At 38.5% G+C, this 20,560-nt stretch overlaps 1 protein-coding gene across 2 annotated transcripts in view; it reads right to left on the bottom strand.

The window, feature by feature from the left end:
* Positions 1 to 1,359: 1,359 nt before the first annotated feature.
* TBC1D14 (TBC1 domain family member 14) overlaps positions 1,360 to 20,560 on the bottom strand; it is a 62,904-nt gene continuing 43,703 nt past the window's right edge. For both annotated transcript variants that reach the window (XM_036382005.2, XM_036382006.2), the window contains 6 exons: positions 19,421 to 19,515; positions 18,325 to 18,396; positions 16,940 to 17,068; positions 14,021 to 14,130; positions 5,893 to 6,151; positions 1,360 to 4,683 (listed from right to left, as the gene is read on the bottom strand). In XM_036382005.2, coding sequence (XP_036237898.1) covers positions 4,618 to 4,683; positions 5,893 to 6,151; positions 14,021 to 14,130; positions 16,940 to 17,068; positions 18,325 to 18,396; positions 19,421 to 19,515 — 731 coding nt within the window. In that variant the 3' untranslated portion in view covers positions 1,360 to 4,617. The remainder of the gene's footprint in view (positions 4,684 to 5,892; positions 6,152 to 14,020; positions 14,131 to 16,939; positions 17,069 to 18,324; positions 18,397 to 19,420; positions 19,516 to 20,560) is intronic.

Raw genomic sequence — 20,560 nt, 5'->3', positions numbered from 1 at the left:
TTCCCGAGCAGATGAGGATTAAAGAAATAAAGAGATTCTTCTTTTAGTTCTACTCCTCTCGGCCCACACAGAAAACATCAGGCTGAGATGTGAAATCCAAACTTTGGAACCACCGTGACTGCTTGGAGAGAACTGCTCAGCGCTCCATGCACTGAGAGCACGTGAAGGAAGAGCTCGACTGTCTGGGATGAAATCCTGAAACTCAGAAAGAACTTATTGAACTCAGTCCATATTCTCAGCCACTTCATGGAAAAACTGAAGCCAATGGAAGCTGAAAGCCAAGGTGAAAAGGCTAAACTGATGGGCGTGGAAATGTGACGGAAGAGAGCTAAATCCTGACCAAAAGAAAGCCGGCCAAACAACCTGAAAGCCTGTGGAGAAACAACCTGGAACTGCAGCAGAAACGTGGGTGCTTGGAACTGAGATACCACCGCAGGACTTCGAGGAGAAATACTGTAGAGCTGCTGAGTCAGCAGCTGGAAATGCAGAAATGTCACTATGCTGGGCTGACCCCTGCTTGTAGGGGAGTTCAGATGAAAAGCCAGAAAGCAAATTCCTCCTTCCTTGCTGAGCATGGCTGAAGAAACTTGGAATTATTATTTGGGAAAACAAAGTAAATCTAGTTTTGAACAAATGTGTGCAACTCCTGTAACAGATACAATGTAAATCTCTTTCAGTATCAAATCGGTGTTAAGAGAGAACAAATTTGATGTCACATTCCAATTCTGCACATCAGGAGATACTTCAGTGGAAGGAGGTGGGACAGCTGCTTGCTGGAAGAACCAGATCCATGGCAGCCAAGGCTTTGCCCGTGTTCTGCACATACCCTTGTTGCACAGGTACTGCCTTCTCTCTTTTATTTGATCCTTCAAACTCTTTTCATTTCAGCAACAGGAAGTTCTGAAGTTATGCCTGTGTCAGAAGTAAAACAACACTGACTTAACTTGAGCACAAAAATGCTTTGTGATTATGAAACCTGCAAAAAACTAAGATTTCTTCTTTTGAAACCAAGCCAGGATAAGGTATTTAAGCATTCCTGAACTCTGAAAATACACAAAGATTTATTTACAACTATTTTTCATAATACATGTATCAGACCTCAGGCCTTGTCCAGAGAAAGATGTATGAAAAGGGATAAAACCACAGGCATAGTAAGTATCAGATTTTCTAAATGTCACAGGGTATTTAACAGGTATTTCAACATGAGAACTTCAAAGCATCAGCAAAAAGTCCTCTACCTTCAATTAACAAATAGCCCAAAGTCCTCTTTTTGAACAGATAAAAATTGTTAAAGCCACCTGTGAAGAAAAAGACTAGTACTGGAATTTTTAGTATCTGAATTACACTGACAACAGTTGATTAAGATAACTTTACATGACTTTATTTAACAAAACCATATATTTACAGTTGAAAAAAGTTCCAGTTTGATACACATATCTAAACAAAACAAATGTGGTAACTACATAACCCAATTTAAACATGATGTACAGGAGATGTACAACACTTCTCTATATATCATTCTTGTTTTAAAACATTCAAAAATAAGCTGTTACAAGGTACCTTTTTTTCCCAAATGAATTGTTTACTAAATGAAATAATATTACTGATTGACTGCAGATCGAAGTTGCAAAACTGCTTTATTATAAAGTGCAGATTGTAAAGAATCCCAAAGCTGGCTGGAGTTTTCTGGTTTCTCTGATCTGCTGCATATACAATGGTACTTCTCAGGTATTGCAGCAGATTCATTTTTCTTTACACCCATGAAGAAAAGAAAGTTTGCTTGATGGGGACATTTTCTGCATGAAAGAAAATCTCATGCATCTTGTTACAGATACTTTCAAGTACCTGAACAATAAAATTGTCAATTTTTTAATGCAATTCCCTGAATTTCTTAGAGAAGATTTCTGTATTAGCTAATTAAGAGATTTGGTATACTGCAAGAAACTTGAAAAGCTCAGTGGCAACAAATTCTATGCCATTACTACTCAGCTCTGTTTTTATCAAAATTCAAGCATTACCTTCAAATCAAGTAATTGAGAAGTTGAAATAATTGCATGTTTAGGCAGGTGATTTTTTTTCACATGTATTTTGTTTGAAAATAAACTGTGCAAAGCTCCTTATTGCATTGCTGTTTCTTCATTAAAGAACATACCTTATATACACAAAGAAATCATTTAGAAAATATATACAACTTCTAAGAACAGATCAAATCACAAAACAAAGTAATTACATTTGCAAGTAACAAACAGTGCACAAGTGTTGCAGCAGGCCTTTTCCCCACAGCTATGCCCACTGTCACTGTTACATTCAACATCTTATTGAGAAGAGAAAAAGAACAGGCTGTGATGGCTGCCAAGATACCTAGTAGCTAAAAAATGCTTTTTTAACCAAACAAATGAGCCACACTTGTAGACTTGCTTTAAAAGAAAATACAAATGTAGTTGCAATGAAGACTTAAATCACAAAGCCAGTTACAGTACCACCTAAACATGTATATTGAGGAAAAAGTGATCTCTGTGTTCCATAAACCGTTTAAAAGCATAGTGCAAATGTTTTGGATGGTAGGCCTCTTGTATTCTTCATGGAAAGGCAGATTTGTTGTAGGAATAGAAAAAGTGATATTAAAAAACACTTACTGACCTTCCTGCTTTCTATTGCACTTCAAAGCAATGGAGCATACAAGTACCAGTCATTGGAGGACAAATTCTGTACAAATTCTGAGTGAATTAACACGTTTGCTATCACATCTTAATGTCTATTTTCAGTAAGTGATGACCGAGGTGACGTCTTGTGGTGGAATTAAGATGACCAACAAAAACCACATCCATTACACCAGCTACACAAAGTGGACAGGAGAAGAGGTCAATGAGGTATCGGACTTGCAGGCTGCATTTGCATTACACATCTTTCTAAGTGATTATGAGTCCTCACTTACCAGGGAATCTTGTTCTCACTCTTCTTAATATTACAATCAAATTATCCCTCATAGAAATAATGTCTGTACCAAAGGACAGGGTTTTGATTATGTCCCACAGTCCTTTACACTGTATGTTGAGTTGAGCAGTGTGCAACTATTCTTCTTGGTTTTATTCAGACAATGCCAAAGTAATCAGCATAAAGCAGCTGAAGAGCACTGGGAAACTGCTGACCATACAGCTGGAGGATTTAGTAATGCCTGTTCACAGTTAACACAAATATTGCTTAGGTTACCTTTCCCTTTTCAATGATCACCATTAGCATAAAATAGGTTTTACACTACACACTATGCAATAAACATTCTTGTAAATCAGAGGCACTCATGATTTGCCCTTCAACATTCACCTGAATGCAGAGAGGATCTACAATCTATGAGGAGTTTACGTAATGGCCGCTGTAACTTGCCTCATGTATCAGAGGTCAGATAGAACGCTCAGAAATGACAGCTTGTACTTATCCTGATGGTGCCTGGCACATTTCCCAATAAACTTCTTTCACCTGTCACTTGTGGATCTGCTCCACATAACGTTCCCACTGTGGCAGCAGCTTCAGGAGATTCCACAAAACCTTTGCTTTTCAGCAGCAACACTGGCAAATATTAACAGCTCCCCTACAACCTTTCCTCTTTAGTTCTGCCAGTGAGCAAAGCTTGGTTTAAAGTAGCTACCAAAATTGCTTTTAACCATTTCTCAGTTTATCTGCTAAGTCCAGTTCTATCTCCATGACTGGACACACGGCACACAGTAAGCAGATGGTTGTGAAGAACATTGTGAAACAGCAGTACCCCAGGAGAGGGACACATGCATGGAAACATGCATTTAGTGGTATGTGACCTTGGCTTTCAACAGAGGAAAGAAAGCACAATTGGGAAATTATGCCACCTTAATACCAGAACCCTCTTGGTGAGTTTAGAATCTAATCTGATGAACGTTATTTCCTCCATATGCATCCAGATTGGAAAATAAATTTCCAAGGCATCTTGAAGAATAATTAGTTTTGCACTGCTAGTTTGACTTCTCTTCCAAGCTTATCTTCTACTTAACTTTTTCTTATTAAAGAAAGGAATGTAGTTCTATGTCTACATGATTTCTTTGGTAAATGGGACCCACATCCTATAAAATCAGAAGCATTTCTAAAGAAATGGTCCTTACACCATTTAGAATTCAAGCACCAGTTATCTAAAATCCAGATCCAGCTACTGTTACAGGTATTGGGAATATATCCTGCCTAAGAATGGAACGGGAACAGCTGTCAAAGCAACCAACATTGCTGAATGTCCAGTCTTTTAAAACATCTAAGAAAAAAAAAATTAGAAAACCCCCAAACCCTTGATGTTATTTTGATTCACTGCCCTCATCAGAAGTACAGAATGTGTAATGCTCTCCACAGTATATGCGCATACCACTAAAAGTTTAAGGCTAAGCCTAGGTTTAGTTTATAAGGGGTTTATCCCCTAATTTCCTTTCTTCTTTTTTTTTTTTTTCACTCCTCCTCCTCGATTTTCTTCTCTCCTCCTTAAGGCTATTCTACTACTAAATGTAACTCTGAACTAACACTTTGATTTGCAGGCTCATACATGTCAAACAGTAATCAATACTTTTGCCACTCTTTTCCTGGGAGTCACTGGAAGCAAACCCAACGTTAACGCTTCAGTGAAGGACTTCCTTTTTCCATCTCCCGGTTATCTTTCTGCAGAGCAGCCAGTATCTAGACATTGCAGGAGATGAGAGAGAAGAAAAGCATTAGATTAAAAAAATAGTAATTCATTCTGAAGAGTTTCTAATTATGTCTGAGCAACACTAACTATTTAATGTAATTACATTTAGAAAACTTCTCCCCTGACAAGAGACCTCTCCTGTAAGTCCTTGTGACATGGTGGATTAGAAACAGATTTAACAAAGGTTTAAACTCCATCTCCCCCAACACACTTTTGAAGCCTCATTTGGGGTTCTTGGCAGAATAGCACCCTTATCTCTCCTTCCCCACGAGGGAAAGAGCAGCAGGCTGGCAATTTATTTGGAATGCAATCCTCATGCACACATGACATGTTCAAGGAAGGTGAGACAACTGAACAACCTGAGGAGCCACTCCTGCTGTGAAGGTTAAAATGTTCATCTTGAAGAGAAAACTGGCAATCCCCAGCATCTACAGGCACTGCTACCCCAGGAGAGAACCAGAAACACCCAGTTGCAGCTGAATTGCCCCAACCCCTGCAGTTAACACCACCTTTCATTTTCTCTGCAAAAAAGCAGTTGGATAAAATGGGCAGAGCTCTGTTATGGAATGACTCACAAAGTGGGCTGTATTGCTGCTTTGAACATAGAAAAAAAAAAAAGGGTGTGTTTCCACTCTCCAACATAAATGGCTGCTACAGCCACTTAATGATTTCCAAATTCAGATGACACATCTTTTTTTCTTTAAACTGAAATTTAGTTAAAATTACAGCGATGAAACAATTTCTGAAATCTCATGCTAAATCCCAATAAAGAAGTCAGAAATGCAATCACTTCTGCAGAGCCCAAATTAGGCAGAGTAGAGCTCTTCAAGAAGATTAAAATGATTGTATCATAGCATGTGACAACTTCTCCCAAAGAGTGGGTATCTGCTTTTAAGCATCAAGTTGTAATGTCAGCAGCCTTTGTAATTAAAAAAATTTCCAAGTTGTCTGACTTTTTACTTCATAAATTTCACTCAATATTTCAATTTTGAATGTTGGCTGAGCTCTCCCTTTCCAAAGGAGATTAAACTGAGGGAATCCACTCATCTAAATGTATGCTAAGAGCATGGAGTGAGCTACACAGTCCTACCTACCCATAAAATTGAGCACTAGCTCTGCTGAAACATTCTTCCAGATGTTGCCAAACCCCATTTTCATGAGTAAATTCATCAATTAACAAAGACTGACATCCTCTTTACCTGAGCCCATTTTTTGTTTCTACTTTGCATCTGAATGGCAGCAATAGATGTGAAGAATTCTTCTGAAGGCAAGTCCTCTGGTAGCTTTGTTAAAAACTGAGCTATATGAATGAAGTCCATTTTGGTCAAAATATCTTCAAAAAGTTTGAGTATTCCCAACGCTGTACGGAACAAGAACTCTTCTCCATCACGGCAGAACACATCCCAGACACGACAAGCCAAGTCTAGTGGCAAAGATTTGCTGTACAATGTGAATATCCTGAAAGACAGAACAAAATTTTCACTTCTTGGACAAGAAGGCTTGGATACTCACAGAAATACACACACCAATCATCAGTAAGTTTGAGGCTTCTCAAATATTTGTAATTGAATATTCCTTTTTATATTTCAGAAGTACTTCTGTTAGTTGCAGCACACCAATCCATGAAACAATATAAAATTGTACAACTATTAAAGTGTGGTCTCTAAGTTTGATTTTCTTGGATCATACCAGAAGAAACAATATACATGATTTTACAATGGGCCTGTGATGACCACAGCTGTAATCAAAGGCCTATTTAATCATCACTTCAGAGCTGAGAATCAATGCAGTTTTAGTTGCAAAAACTCAAAAAGCTTAACTTTAAGACAAGCTGCAATGGGCATTTTGTGGTTCAGATAAAGGAGATGTTTCTAGTGTTTCAGGCTTGATTGACAGGCAAAGTAATATTAGTGTGAAGTTTGGAGGAAGGATCAGCCTGAACTCCCTTGAGAGAAACAGGCAAGGCAGGATGTCCAGAGAGGTGCAGGTAGTGGTGATGAGATGGTGGCTCAGTGTGCCTGTACAGATGTGATTCCAAGGGTAATACCAGAAGTGACAGCTTCATCCCAGTTGCTAAAACTCCATTCTCATTAGTGAGCATGAGCACTTTTCTTTCCTCACCAAAATGCTGACAGCCTTGCAGCCAGAAACAAGAAGTTGCTCCCTCCTCTCTCTTTTATCCAATATCTCACTGCACAGCAGAGCAGGAGCATTGCTGCCAACAATGACCTAACAGCACGTGATGAGAATAATTTCCTGGAATCATTTTACATTATATAAGGGGAAAGAGTTATGGTGGTTTTATCCTTCAGAATTCAGAAATAATTTCCACAGATGCACTGCACAAACATCTCTCTAAAACTGCAAAGAATTCTCTCCCCAGCAGAGGTCAGCAAAGGCTCAAATTTCAATCAAACCTTTCCACAGCTTTTAACAAACAACTCCTTTTCAAGTATGCTGAATCGAACAGTAGTGTTCACGTGTTTAAAACTACCCTCTATCCCCTCCAATTTTTTATTTGGGAAATTTGGATTCACATTAAAAAGATAAAATGGAACATATATACACACACATATATATAGGTATAGAATATGAAGTAATGTATTTTCACAGCAAAGTCTAATAATCAAAGGTTTTCTGCATTATCTGCTTTTTACTATATAAAAATTTATTTGAATGATGTGCTGTTAAGTATATGGCTTCTGTGTGAATCACCACACTTTAGAAAAAAAAAAGAAAATATATTCATTCATTTGATTAACATCCTGATGAAACTAACATTTGCACAAATTCAGGTGACAGGTGAATTGCAGGTTTAAGATCCTTAGGATTTTACTGTTTTTCCTATTTTTACATCTCATTGCAATCTTGTTATAAGAAGTGGAAACTTTTAAATCCTGTTCTCCAAAAAGCTAAGTTGGAATTCTAAAATAAGGGATGCAAAACCTAGACACTTCTTCACCACACATACATGAAGGTGTAAGAAGAGCATGATACAAGCTCTTTCTCTGGGCTACTGGCTGATCCTGCACTGCAGACTTCATTTACTTTGTACACTCTTTCAATCTTTTTGAGCAGTCACAGATCATATAAAACTATACTGTCACAGAATACCTACATGGCAGAATTAAGACTTTTGTCTGTACACACACACAGAGAGGAAACAGCAACAGGTTTTTAATTTAAAAGGAACAGTGTAATAGGAAGCAATTCAGCTGAGTCCTTTCCTGGTCACCAAGTAGCAGGGAAACACTACTGCAGCCAGAAATAAGTCTTGGTTAAAGATAAGTAACAATGCCAACTTTATAGACCCGTTGTTATTCACAAAAGCAATTATTCTGTCATGATTCAGACCTAACCTGAATAACCCATTTGTATTAAATCTCCAACTATGCAGAAAATTAACTGTCAAAAGACAGAACTATTTATGAGAACACTTCTTTTGTATGAAAGGATTTACTCACATCAAAAAGGCTGTCACATCAAGTCAGGTATTTGCTATTGAGCTCTTCATAATTTGGAAGGAAGTGACATTTGCAGGAACTTGACAATTAACTTTCATTAATATCTGCATGGAATTGATGCATCAAGACCTAACAGCAGAGACTAGGCCCCCTAGAATAAGCAGTGAAAGGCCAGTAGGAATCACTGCTTAGATTCCTAGAACAGATACAGCATTTCATCATTTCAAACATTTCCTACTGAAAGACATTTTTATTAGACATCTGAGCTACTGGTTGAAACTCTGCTGGAATTTACTGGGGTAATAAAGCAGCTGCCAGACTGAGGCAGTTCCAGCAGCATCTTCCAGCAGCACTGGCACTCCTTGCACATGACCTGCTGTCCCTGTACTGCAGGGTGACTTCTGTCTGCAGCTCTCCTGCAATGCGCTGTGTCACAGGTGCAGGCAACACAGCTAAACTCACACAGAGATGTCCAGTGTCAGCAATGCAGGCTCCTGGCCTTTCTCTGGTTGGAAGAGGAAGAGAAGCAGCACCAGAGGCTCCTCCCTGGCCCTGTTTCTGATGAAAGTGTACTTTGAGGTAGATGAAGTCCTGGCTGGTTTGCTGCTCACAGCAAAAGCATATGACCATAAAGTCATCAAGAAAGCAAAGCACTGCTACCATGATAATAATAAGCTCCATCCTTCTTCCCTTTGCTTTTTCTTCCTCCCCTTCCTTTTTCTCCTTTCTTTCTAATTAAAAAGTCTTTATAAGATATCAGCAAGAGCAATGCAGACAGGTAGGACAGATTTTGGATTGGGAACTCACACACATCATTGATGCAAATCAGATCTTATGTATTCTTGCACTACACATTCCTTTCCCATATCTGTAAATTTAAAAATCATTACAGTCTAAAAAAAAAAAGTACAAGTGTTTATTTCATTTCTTATTTGGAAAAGAAATTTAATGCTGACTGCAAGAGAGCATTTTCTGGGGGGCACAGACTATGCTTTTCTCAAAGTAACAGAAAACAAACTTATACATACTTTACTGTATAAGTGTATGGAAGGAAGTGCCCACTAAAAATGGCCACACAAAGTGGCTTGGACCTCTATCCTAACAAGCACATGGTGTCAATAGAAACTTCGTGTTCAGGGAGCACAATCACACTCCATGTAATACTAAAGAACCACTGATCAATCCATCAGTACAAACACAGCCCTTGGCTATAATTATTGCCAAAACCCTTTTCCTGAGTAGGGATAAAGAGGTGTTTGCATAGCAGCAGCAGGCCATAAATAGACAGCATGTGTCCTTGGCAAGTCCACATTCCACTTTGCTTACAAGAGCCTGCAGAACATCAGCTGACAGAGTGAGAGGCCAAAACTGGGCTATTCAGACACACTATTTCCCCTGTGTTCTTTGTGAACCTGACTCCACATTGTTCTTTATGGCTTTTTCACACTTGATCCTCTTTATACTCACCAAAAAAAGTAAAACCCTGTATAGTTTTTGAATTCTTTCTACAAGATTTATCAGTTGGAGTTTAGGCTTAGAGCACATGGGTCCTTTTTAAATGAGATGCCTTACCTGTGGCAGGTGTACCCCAATAATCATGTGACAGTACCTTTAATTAAACTACTCAGCTCTTGGAGTTTTCCCATCATAGAAGGCAGCAGTTGAACTAAACTGGCAGGGAGGCTTTCCTCCCTAAGTCCTCTACCAGCTCCAAGAAAACCTGCACAGCTGGGTCCACCTACAGCATTTCTTTTTCTTGCAACATATCCCTTCAAAAATGATTTAAGCACACCAATTTTACTGCTGTTCCCTGCAGCACAGGTGACAGGAAGAAGCACAAAGCAGACTAGTTGTCTCCATTTTAATTGTGGAAGGAGCAGGAAGGTTTCCCAGCAACTGGTCTGTGCAGCACTGGCTACTGGAGCCTCCCAGAGCTGGCAGCAGCAGAGATTTACTGCACACATGCCTGCACAGTAACCACACCAGCCACTGGAATAGCAGCAGGAATCCCCTTTGGAACTCAGAACAAATGTTCATTTAAATAAAAGTAATGTTAGAGCAAGGCTGTTTCACAGAGATTTTTACCTACATGCAAAAGGTCTGCCTACTCAAAGCAATGTTGTACCATATTCTTCCCTGACTTTAAATACACTGCAGCCACACTCTTGGTGGGAATTTAAAGAAAAAAAAAATCTAAATCTGCTTCCTACAGGATCAAAGTATTTTGAAGTAAAATGTATGTATATGTATGCACACACACACGTATGAATACCATCACACCTATATTTAAGTAAAATATTTAAGTTTTACACACATACATCCTTTACAGTCTAATAAAATTAAGGACAGAGCGGTATGAGCTGTGTAGTTCAAGACAAGTGTGAAAAAGTTTAATACAGTATTGGGCAGGTCTATCTCAAAGAGCCTACATTCCTGTGCATGATCAGTGCTGTAACTCTCTAGGGATGGGAAGGAACACAGTAAATTGTCCTTGGAATTAAAATAAACAGCTTGAATATGGATGCAGGTAGTCAGCAAGAAATGTTAATCATCAGTTCACTGATGCAAAGACCTTGAGAAGCATCATCCACAGTCACTCCTCACTGACTTCTCTTTCAAGTGCTCTTGACACCCAGAGAGGTAACAAAAGGAGGATCTGATATGCCTCAAGACTTCAATAGCACTTCAACACAGATGTCATCACTTCAGTTCTTCACTCACAAGTCAGTCATTTTTCCTTTTGGTTTGTTTTGGTTTTGTATTGGGTTTTTCCCCTATATATGTACTAAGAGAAAACAACTAATCACGCAAATGTTTACTCAAGAAATATAAATATAAATAAAGAGTATTCTATCAAAGCAAAATTACTGAAGGGAATGTAAACCTTCAGTCTTCTGTCAAAAAAGTATTTTTTCCTAAATCTCTAATTGCTGGTACTGTTTCTTAGGATTTCTTCTTTACAGTGTGAAGTTAAACAATAGCATGATATTAACATGCCTGTACCATGAGGATGCCCAATTTTAGTTCCTCCTACATAGCAATCACCTTATTTATGACAGCATCATATCCAATTAGTAATCCACAGTATCACAGAATACCCTGAGTTGGAAAGGACCCACAAAGATTATTGAGCCCAGTTCCTGGTCCTGCACAGGAGCCACCTGGAGGATCACATCATGTGCCTGAGAGCATTGCCTGAAAGCTTCTTGAACTCTGCCAGGCTTGGTGCTCTGACCACTTTCCTGGGGAGCCTGTGCCAGTGCCCAGCCACCCTCTGGGAAGAAGAATCTTTTCCTAATATTTAGTTTGAATTTCACAGCTTCATGCACTGTTGCCACAGAGAAGAGATCAGTGCCTGCCCCTCCTCTTCTCACAGGGAAGCTGTAACTGCAGTGAGGTCTCCCCTCAGTCTCCTCCAGGCTGACCAGACCAAGTAACCTCAGCTACTCCTCACACAGCTTCCTCTAAAGCCATTCACCATCCTTACTGCTCTCCTTTACACAGTCTCTAATAGTTAACTATGGTTTTTATATTGTGGTGCCCAAAACTGCCCCCAACACTCGAGGTGAGGCTGCCCCAGTGCAGAGCAGAGCAGGAAAATCCCCTCCCTTGCCTGGCTGACAATGCTGGGCCTGATGTCCTTCAGACAGGGCTGGCCCTCCTGGCTGATTCACATTCAACTTGCCACTGACCAGGACCCCCAGGTCCTTTTCTATTGTGCTGCTTTCCAGCATCTCATCCCCCAGTCTGTCTGTACATCCAGGATTGCTCCATCCTAGCTGCAGAATCTGGAGAGGTTACTGTGAGATGCTATCAAAATCTTTAGTGAAGTCTAAAAATATCACATCTACCCAACTAGGTGGGTAACCTTGTCATAAAAGGAAAATAAGTTTGTGAAGCAGGGCTTTCACCTCATGAAAGCACAGCTGGCTGTGCTATCCTCCAGGTGTCTTTCAATATGTTTCAGAATAACCTTATGGCTCCATAATTTTACCAGTCACTGTAGTGACTCTGACAGGCCTTTTGTTTCCTGAAAATCAGGACAATGCTAACCAGCTTCCAGAAAAACAGAACCTCTCCAGATTGCCAAGACTGTTCAAAAATCATTGAGAGAGATCTCATGATGATATCTGCCAGCTCCTGCATGAATCCCATCAGGCTGGAACAGCAAATCCCACAAGTTCAGGGTCAAATGGAAGTTTATCATCCTCACAGCCATGGTCTTCCAGCTCAGGGCTCTGGGACTCCCAAAGCACATCATCATCATCATCATTAAATACCAAAGTGAAGACAGCATTAAAAACTCTGCCTAGTCTGTGTCCCTGCTGGCTAGGGGACATCATCATATAACAGGCTGACATAATTTCTGGACTGCTATTGACATTATTGTCCATTAAAAATACAATATCCTGGTGATTTCAGTGTTGTCCTTCCAGTTACTCTCCCACATGTATGTTTACATGTCATCTTATTCTGATGTCCCTTTTATTCAATTGCTTTCTCCACAGAGGGTTTCACAACACCCAGGCATACAATTTCAACATCTTTCCTCTTATCACTGAACACACCAGCCTCTGCTCTCTTTCTTCCCTTCTGTCTTATCCTAGTACTTTTTCTATTCTCTGTGCACAGATCTACTTCAGTTTAAAACTGTCAGCCTTCAGTCACAAATTCTTTCCCATGGTATTTCTTCCATTAAATGTTGGGAGAAATGAGCCTGTTCATTACAATTCCCAACAATTCCCCTACACATGATGCATTAAAATTTAATCCCAGTGTAACAGCCAAGTCACAAAGCCCATGGTTTTATAAGTTACACCACCCTCTGTGCAACAGGCACATACAAACCATGCAAATCAAGCAAAGGCAGCACAAGAAGTCCATTTGGATGGAGCTGAATCAACCAAAGGACATTAAGGACAACAAGAAGGGCTTTCCTGCATCTGCAGGGAAAAAAAAGTCTGGTCTTAAAGATCAGAGTACTGCCAAAGACGTTCAGGTAAAATCACATTAACACTACAAATATTTTCCAGAATAATAAGCTGTTCCAGAAGAACAGTTTATTAATCTCAGGGAAAAAATCCCAATGTTACCACTGGGAATTTATTCTCTTACTTAAGGTATTTGTCAGATACCTGAGAACAGAAGAAATTGTCAACAATGTAAGGGCAAACCAATTTTTCACAAAAAAATCTTTCATGTCATCCCAAAACTGACAATGAAGTCTATCTGAAAAGAGACTTTTTAACTGCCCCAAACCAAGGTCTCACAGGCACAAATACAAGTACTCAATTTGGAGTGCATAATACCTCACTGAAATTTGGCAAAAGTGCAAATAAGATCTTTGTCTTTTTTCCTCTCTAAGGAAAATCTTCTGATTATACTAGAACTGAAAGGAAAGACAGTTTCATCTAATAAAAAGACTCTAATTGCCCATCTGCTGAGTGGAATAGCTTTTCTGTAGCTTTGAGTTTTATGTTGTATGGACACATGTTTTAATTACACTTTTCCCAATCTGTGCAGCACAAAGTACACATTTCAAATGCAAGACTGGAAATATTTTCTGAATAGACAACCCTGGTACACACCAGCACATGCAACAGACAAATTTTCTCAGAAGGTCAGCATTATTTCAAAACAAGCTTCCAACTTAACACAAGTACAGTAAAAAAGGTTAGGCAAATGTTAAACATCACAGAAATAAGTGGGAATGATTTGGATTGACAACTCAAGTACTGAACAAAAAATAAAGCCTCTATCTTAGAACAAAATTAAACCAGGTAAGAATGTTCCCATTTCTGTCATGAACACTGACATGGAGCTGCATACCACACAAATTAGTAATTACTCTTTCAAGTCTTACCAATCAATTAGATAGATGTCTGGAGTTAAGTTATTTTTTTTGAAGTGGGCAAATAACTTTGGCAGATTTTCTTCAAAGAATACCTCAAATGCAGCAAAGTAAGTCAACATCTGGGAAAATATAACAGGGAGAAAACAAGCAGTTAGCTGTGTTATTAATAAGCTCAAATGTATTTTCTGTTGTAGGATTAACACCCTTCAAAAATAGGATCAATGAATTACATGATACTATAAACAGCTAAGCATTTACATAAAAGGCAGCATCTGCAAGCACTAAGAGTTTAAGATCCACTCTATATATGATCCTCATACTAAACAATGTAACATTTTCTTTGGGTCTTGGCCAGCTTCCTTTGGAAAGAAAAATACCAGCAGGAGGGAAGTTTTTGGCTGATTTCTCAAAATAATTATAACAGAATGGTGTTTTATGCTTGTGGCAGTAATTTAATATTGTACTGAATAAAATCCAAGACCCAATGGAACATAATGAAATACAAAACTAAAATAATGTTAATACTCCACAGCAACAGTGAAGAGTCCAGTATATTCCAGTCATAAATCATAATCTAATACCAAAGCTATTCTAATAGTCTAATACCAACAGAACACCATACATTCTACATTTAGATAATAGGCATTTCTTTTGCAGAAAGGAAGATATGAGTTTCACAGAAAAAATTCAAAGACTGGGACATCTATGCAAGAGAAACAGTTTGTAACTCGCTGACATCATAACCCCTCAACTTCATTGCTTTTAACAAAAAGACTTTTATGCTATTTTAGAATTCAAGCATTTAGTCAAATTTATTAACAGAGAACATGTTAAAATATTTTCCAATTCAAGCAAGAGTCAAAACCAAAAGATATTTAATCACTGTCCCTAATACTATAGGGAGGAAAGTTAAGCAAAGTCCTTGAATGATTCAGTAACAGAAATCCCAATAAAAGCAATAAAGAAAGGCTGTCATTTTGTCAAAGTATGACTTGCAACAGCATACTTTTCCCCAGAAATATTTCCCATTTCCTCTGAATGACAGATGATGGACTACTTTCATTAACAGTGACAAATAAACACCTGAGCCTGGTAGTCAGTATGAGGCTTTCAGTCAATCAGAGATGGGTGCATGCTAGAGAAATAACTGAAGCCACTGGAATCTCTGAACTGTCAGTTACTCAAAAACAGCTTCAGGTCAAACATGACACCAGGAATCCAAGAACCCACTTTAGAGAACTGTACCCCTGAATCAGCTCTCCAGTGTGGCTTTTTAAATGCATGAAATCCAAGCACCTATGAGACCTGTGAGTATAAAGAAGGAATCAGGTAATGCATCAGACAGTGCTACTTTCTAAATAATCTGCTGGCACCACTATAAGACACTTGTACTGAAGTTCCTACTTTCAAAAGTACTGCAGAGGCAGGACCTTACACATAACTGCTACAGTCATTTCTATTGATGGTAATGTGGGCAGCAGTACAAGTAGTATTTTGATCAAATCAACATTTAACAAGACTTTTCCTTAGTGGTAATAAAAAATATATATTTAATAAAATTAACCAACAAAGGAAGTCAAGATAAACCTGTATAAATTACTATTATTCACACAACTAGCTTATGCTGGTATTATTTTTTATTAATTTACAATACAAAAACAAATCAGCATTTGGTTATTAAGCTGACACAAAAAGATGAGGGTAGACTGCAGATTAGTATGTTCACCACAGAAAGCAAAAACTGTCTAACTCAAGTATCACTAGTCCCTTTGAAATATTAAATGACATTTTCTTTGCGTTGTTAAATCATGGGTTTGCTTTCATGACATTAATATTTCATGTACCACCATCTCTGCCCTCTGTAAGCACACAGTTATCCCATAGTCCCTATTTTGCCAGGCTATTAGAACTGAACAGCACTATCTGAAAGAACTGCAAACCCCACTAGCTCAGCTAAAAAAATATTTATCTAATTCTATCCAATTCAATTCCAAAACCATCTTCACAAAAACCATATTTACACACTGAATGCATGAGCATGTCCTCCTTTTCCAAGGACTGTAATGGAGATAGCTGATACTGCTCCTAGCAATGCTGGCTGCCCTGTGGCACATTTTCCCATGGTATTTACAATTGATGAAATTCAGGGACTGAACAGGGAATACTTTTCCATCAGGAATACTGATAAGATTTCTAGTGTCTACTTTTTAAACCACAACAGTGACTGTTGTCATCACTCATTCTCTTGCATTTGAACTCTTAAGAGGCAGATCCTATTTTCATAGTGCTAAGAGATGAGAAAGAAATACAGAATGCCATATATTTTATACAAAAATACCTTTAAAGTAAATTAAAACCACATCTGAGGAGCTGTGTCTTATTTTGCTAGTGCACCTGCTGACATGGAATTTCAGAGACTCTAGAAAAAATAAGGGAATCAGCTCCCAGTGAAAACTTGGGGGGTGAGAGGTTTCTTTCTCTGAAAAGCAGCCTGTGGGACTCACACACAGCTGCTACAGGAAGATATGGAAAACCTGGTTCTCCCTGCAATAGTCTGTTTTTAGCAACCTATTAGCCTCTGATAAAAAGTGCTTTCAAGACACTTTCATTAAGGTGCTTTCAGCTTTCAACTGCAGCGTTGTTGAGAACCACTTACAGTAATATTCTCATAACTATTCTCTGAGCATCATAAAATAGCTACTCAACAATTTCATTCACATGTCTTTTTCAAAAAGATTGATAGGGTGATCTTTGGTTTGACTTTTTTGAGGGATTATGCATACGTGTTTTGGGGGTTTTTTGTTATAAAGTGTGGTGATTTAAAACAAATTCTGATTTCTTTTCCAAGCCACTGAAATCGTAATTTTTTTTAACTTTTCCTACACATTATCCACAGCATGTTGATTACATGGTTTTTTGCATACTTACAAGGCCATGGTCCACACGGAAAAATGCCATCTGACAGGGCTTATTTAAAAGGTTAGAAAAAGCAATGAAGGCATCTGCAGTATCCAAGTTCAAGATCAATACAGCTGCTATGAATGACATGCCCTGCACCTGAAGAAAGGAGAAGAGTTACTCTTAATCAGTAATTCTATTATATTGCCTCATTTTGTTCTTGTGCTCACTAGTATTTGATGCACTCATTGAGCTGCTGCATCTTGAGAAATGTTCAGAAAAGTAGGACTTTTTAACCCACATGCCCCTTGATATCACATGTTCAGTGCATGGAAGTTAACAATTCCCATGCTGTCTTCTTTCAAAGGCTCCAAGTTGAACTCCTAGGATAGGCTAGGTTGACAACACTTTCAAATATACAGAATAAAGATTTTTTTTAACAATTAGGTGTTTCAAAGATAGGTCATCTAGATCCTTATTTAAGGAAAGCTGAACTTGAACCCTAGAGACAAAGCCTGTACTTTTGTTTTTCAATAAATCACCAGCAGTTAAAAACAACTGCCCTGAGTCATTTGATAAACAAAACCATTCTAAGATTATATATTTGCTTTATTGATATTGTTCCCTTTCTCTACAAAGTCTGTTGTGGAATCCAGGCAAACCTCTCTCACCTGGAGGGTGCAGTGCTGCCACAGTGAGTCACATGGAGCAAGGTGTGACTGTCATTCCTGCAAACCTGAGGAACAAGCTCCTTCCCAACACAACAGGTTGTTGCTGTGCCACATGAGGCACAGCAGCTGATCTGCCCTTTGTCTCATTCCCAGCAGTCATGTTCAGCAGCTCCTGCCAAGCATTATGTGCTACCTACAAAGTAGGAATGTCCCCTCTCTACACTTGCCTTGTCTAAAACTGCTCCTCAATAAAGAATAAGCCTCTCTGTATAACTCTGCTCTGCACACAGAGACTACATGAAATCACTCAGCCCTCTCACAATCACTACTTCAAACACTATGATTGAGCTCATGCAGCTTCAATGAGCATTGCTTTAGAGACTGGTCCAGAAACTCACAGTGCTAAGGGACAGAAATAACAATCATTTCAATTCAACAGCAGTCTCAGTAAGATTGGTACTGATAATAAGGACATAACTACACCTTGTCTTGGATTCCAATTTTCAAATTATGTACTTTTCAGTACAAATATGGATTTTCCAATTACTTAACCTGTAAAAAGTTTAAATCCAGCAAAATAAATGTTATACACACTTCTCAAGCATGTACAGGAATAGAAAAAAGCACACAACCACCCCCCCCAAATCAATTAATACAGGTCTAAAAATGACCAATTAATAAAATCCTTCCTCCCCCTAATAACATCTCCCTCCCCACCCTGAAAAAAATAAATTCTTTACTTACATAGCCTACATCAGGTCTGTAACAAGTATAGGCTCCTAAAATACTGTGCAAAGTGTCATGGTAAGGACCACCCTATAATTAAACAAAACCAGCACAATACACCTGATTATACAACAAGCATGTTAAAAAACCTTCAGTGCTACAGATGGTCTCTATTACTGCTGACAAAGTAGCAGTAATACTCTTTCCCAATGTAGCTTAGAACAGCTGAACTATTCCAAATAATTTTAGCTTTAACAGAATGAAACAACTCTCCAAACCCCATTTATTATAAATACAAACAGTTCATCCAATACATTGATTACATATTAAATACTTATACAATAGGAAGGCAAGCCTAAGAGATTCCTTACAGCTCAGCAGCACTCTGGTAATGGTGCTAAGGACGCAGAACAATAATGCAAACCACATAATTGTCTCTGAGACTGGAGGCAAAAGTCAATCATGAAGAAAACAGTCAAAACAGCAATATGCCATAACACAGAAGGAGCATATTGAGAAGGACATGTACAGCTAAAAAGAATTTCACATTGCTTACTATTAACAGCTGCCATATCTTGCACTGAGTACTGTAAATGACTGAGAATTTCCAAAGAGAGAAGATTTTGCGTAAAAATGTTGATTTATCACAATCTAAACCTTTTAGAGGGCTGCTGAAATCTGTGCATAGAAGTACAAAATCTGATTAACCTGAGTCACTAAATCACACTAAAACCATACAAGCTAAATCAGTTTTGCCTCAAAAAAAGGCCAAGTAGTCCCATTTGTTTGAGATGTTCTCTCTCACTGTTTATTTATAACCAGCAATGTTGATTCACTGACTTTGGAACACTCATCTGCATCACTTCATCAGACAGAAACCAGCATGAACTATGTTAGATAAATCACAGTGGTTACCAAACAGTTTGGGGTTTTGTATGCACCTTGATGTTACTCTCCTCTAGATTATTTCTAGTTTTCCAAAATCTCTAGGAACTTTATCCTCTCAAGATGTGTGCTCATTCAGAACTCTACAGCCTGTTCCAACCAAGGGACAGGCCAGATTATGTAAACCTAATTTCTTCGACATATCAAGACAAAAGTTAACATTGCTTACTTGTTGGAATATACAGAGACTAGGAAATGTTCTTGAGATATCCAATTTTATTAACTCCAAGCTTGCTTCTCTGTCAGCTGCAGAAAAACCAGCATCTGCAAAAGCCAAAGTTTTAATACATTTATTACAAACATTTGCTCTTGTTTTTATTTTCCAGCAAGGTTTACCTTTTGCACCTTTTGATGTGAATGCTAGGGAATAAGGCTACAGACAGAACAAATCCCCACATTCAGCAGACAGGCTAAGCAGAAAGTACATCCTGACCTCGAGCAACCCTACAGTGCCCAGTGACCCTCAATATGTTTTGAAGTGAAGTAGGGAAAGATACAGGGCAAGGCAGGTCAGGCATTTTTTCTGTATCTGCTGACAAATCATTGGACAGATACAAGCCTGTTAATTGTGACCCCTCATCACCAACAAGGCTTCCCAGTGGATCCTGAGGTAGCTGCTTCTGTGAAAAAGCTGTGGTGGAAGAGGGAAGTGCTAAAGCAGCAGCCTGTGATGGATGCCACCTATCTCTATTACTCTCCTTTCAGCTTCATGTTTATTTAGCCTTTGTAGATCTTGTAACTGATACTATAATACCCTCTCCATAACTGAAACAGATCCTGCATCAAGTATATTTCTATAGCATTAGCCTTCATTCTGGTATCAAGATGCCTTACTGGTATTCTGTCTGTCCAGTGTAGTTGGGAATTACCTACTGCTGTTTACTGAGCAAGCAAGCTGTCAATAGGCAATGAGCATCAATCACATGAGTATCTACACTCCAGAAAATAAAGTGCAAGAGGAAGCTGGAAACACACTAGGTGTTATCTTATTTAAGATATAAACAATCTCAAGAGAACAAAGTGGGAATTTCCAATCAAAAATATTTTTCTGCTTATAAATGCCAGTATGTAATGTTGTCCTTTTTTTTTTTCTCCCTTCAGTATAATTACTTACTGAAGGCAATTTCAATCATATGCATGTAGCTGCCTAATCTCTCAAAAACAGTCAACTCTTCCAATTAGTAAACCTCAAACTACTTCATCTGCAAAAAAAAAACCCTGCTGCTCTCTGAAGCACACCAATGACTTGAGCTCAAAGTTGCAATAAGGGACTAGAATGCAATTTTCTGCTCTAACCTGAATTGCAATC

The sequence above is a fragment of the Molothrus ater genome, chromosome 4, assembly GCF_012460135.2.
Source record: "Molothrus ater isolate BHLD 08-10-18 breed brown headed cowbird chromosome 4, BPBGC_Mater_1.1, whole genome shotgun sequence".
In the NCBI taxonomy this organism is placed as follows: domain Eukaryota; kingdom Metazoa; phylum Chordata; class Aves; order Passeriformes; family Icteridae; genus Molothrus; species Molothrus ater.
The sequence above is the reverse complement of the archived record's forward strand: the minus strand, read 5'-3'. Positions and strand labels throughout refer to the sequence as shown.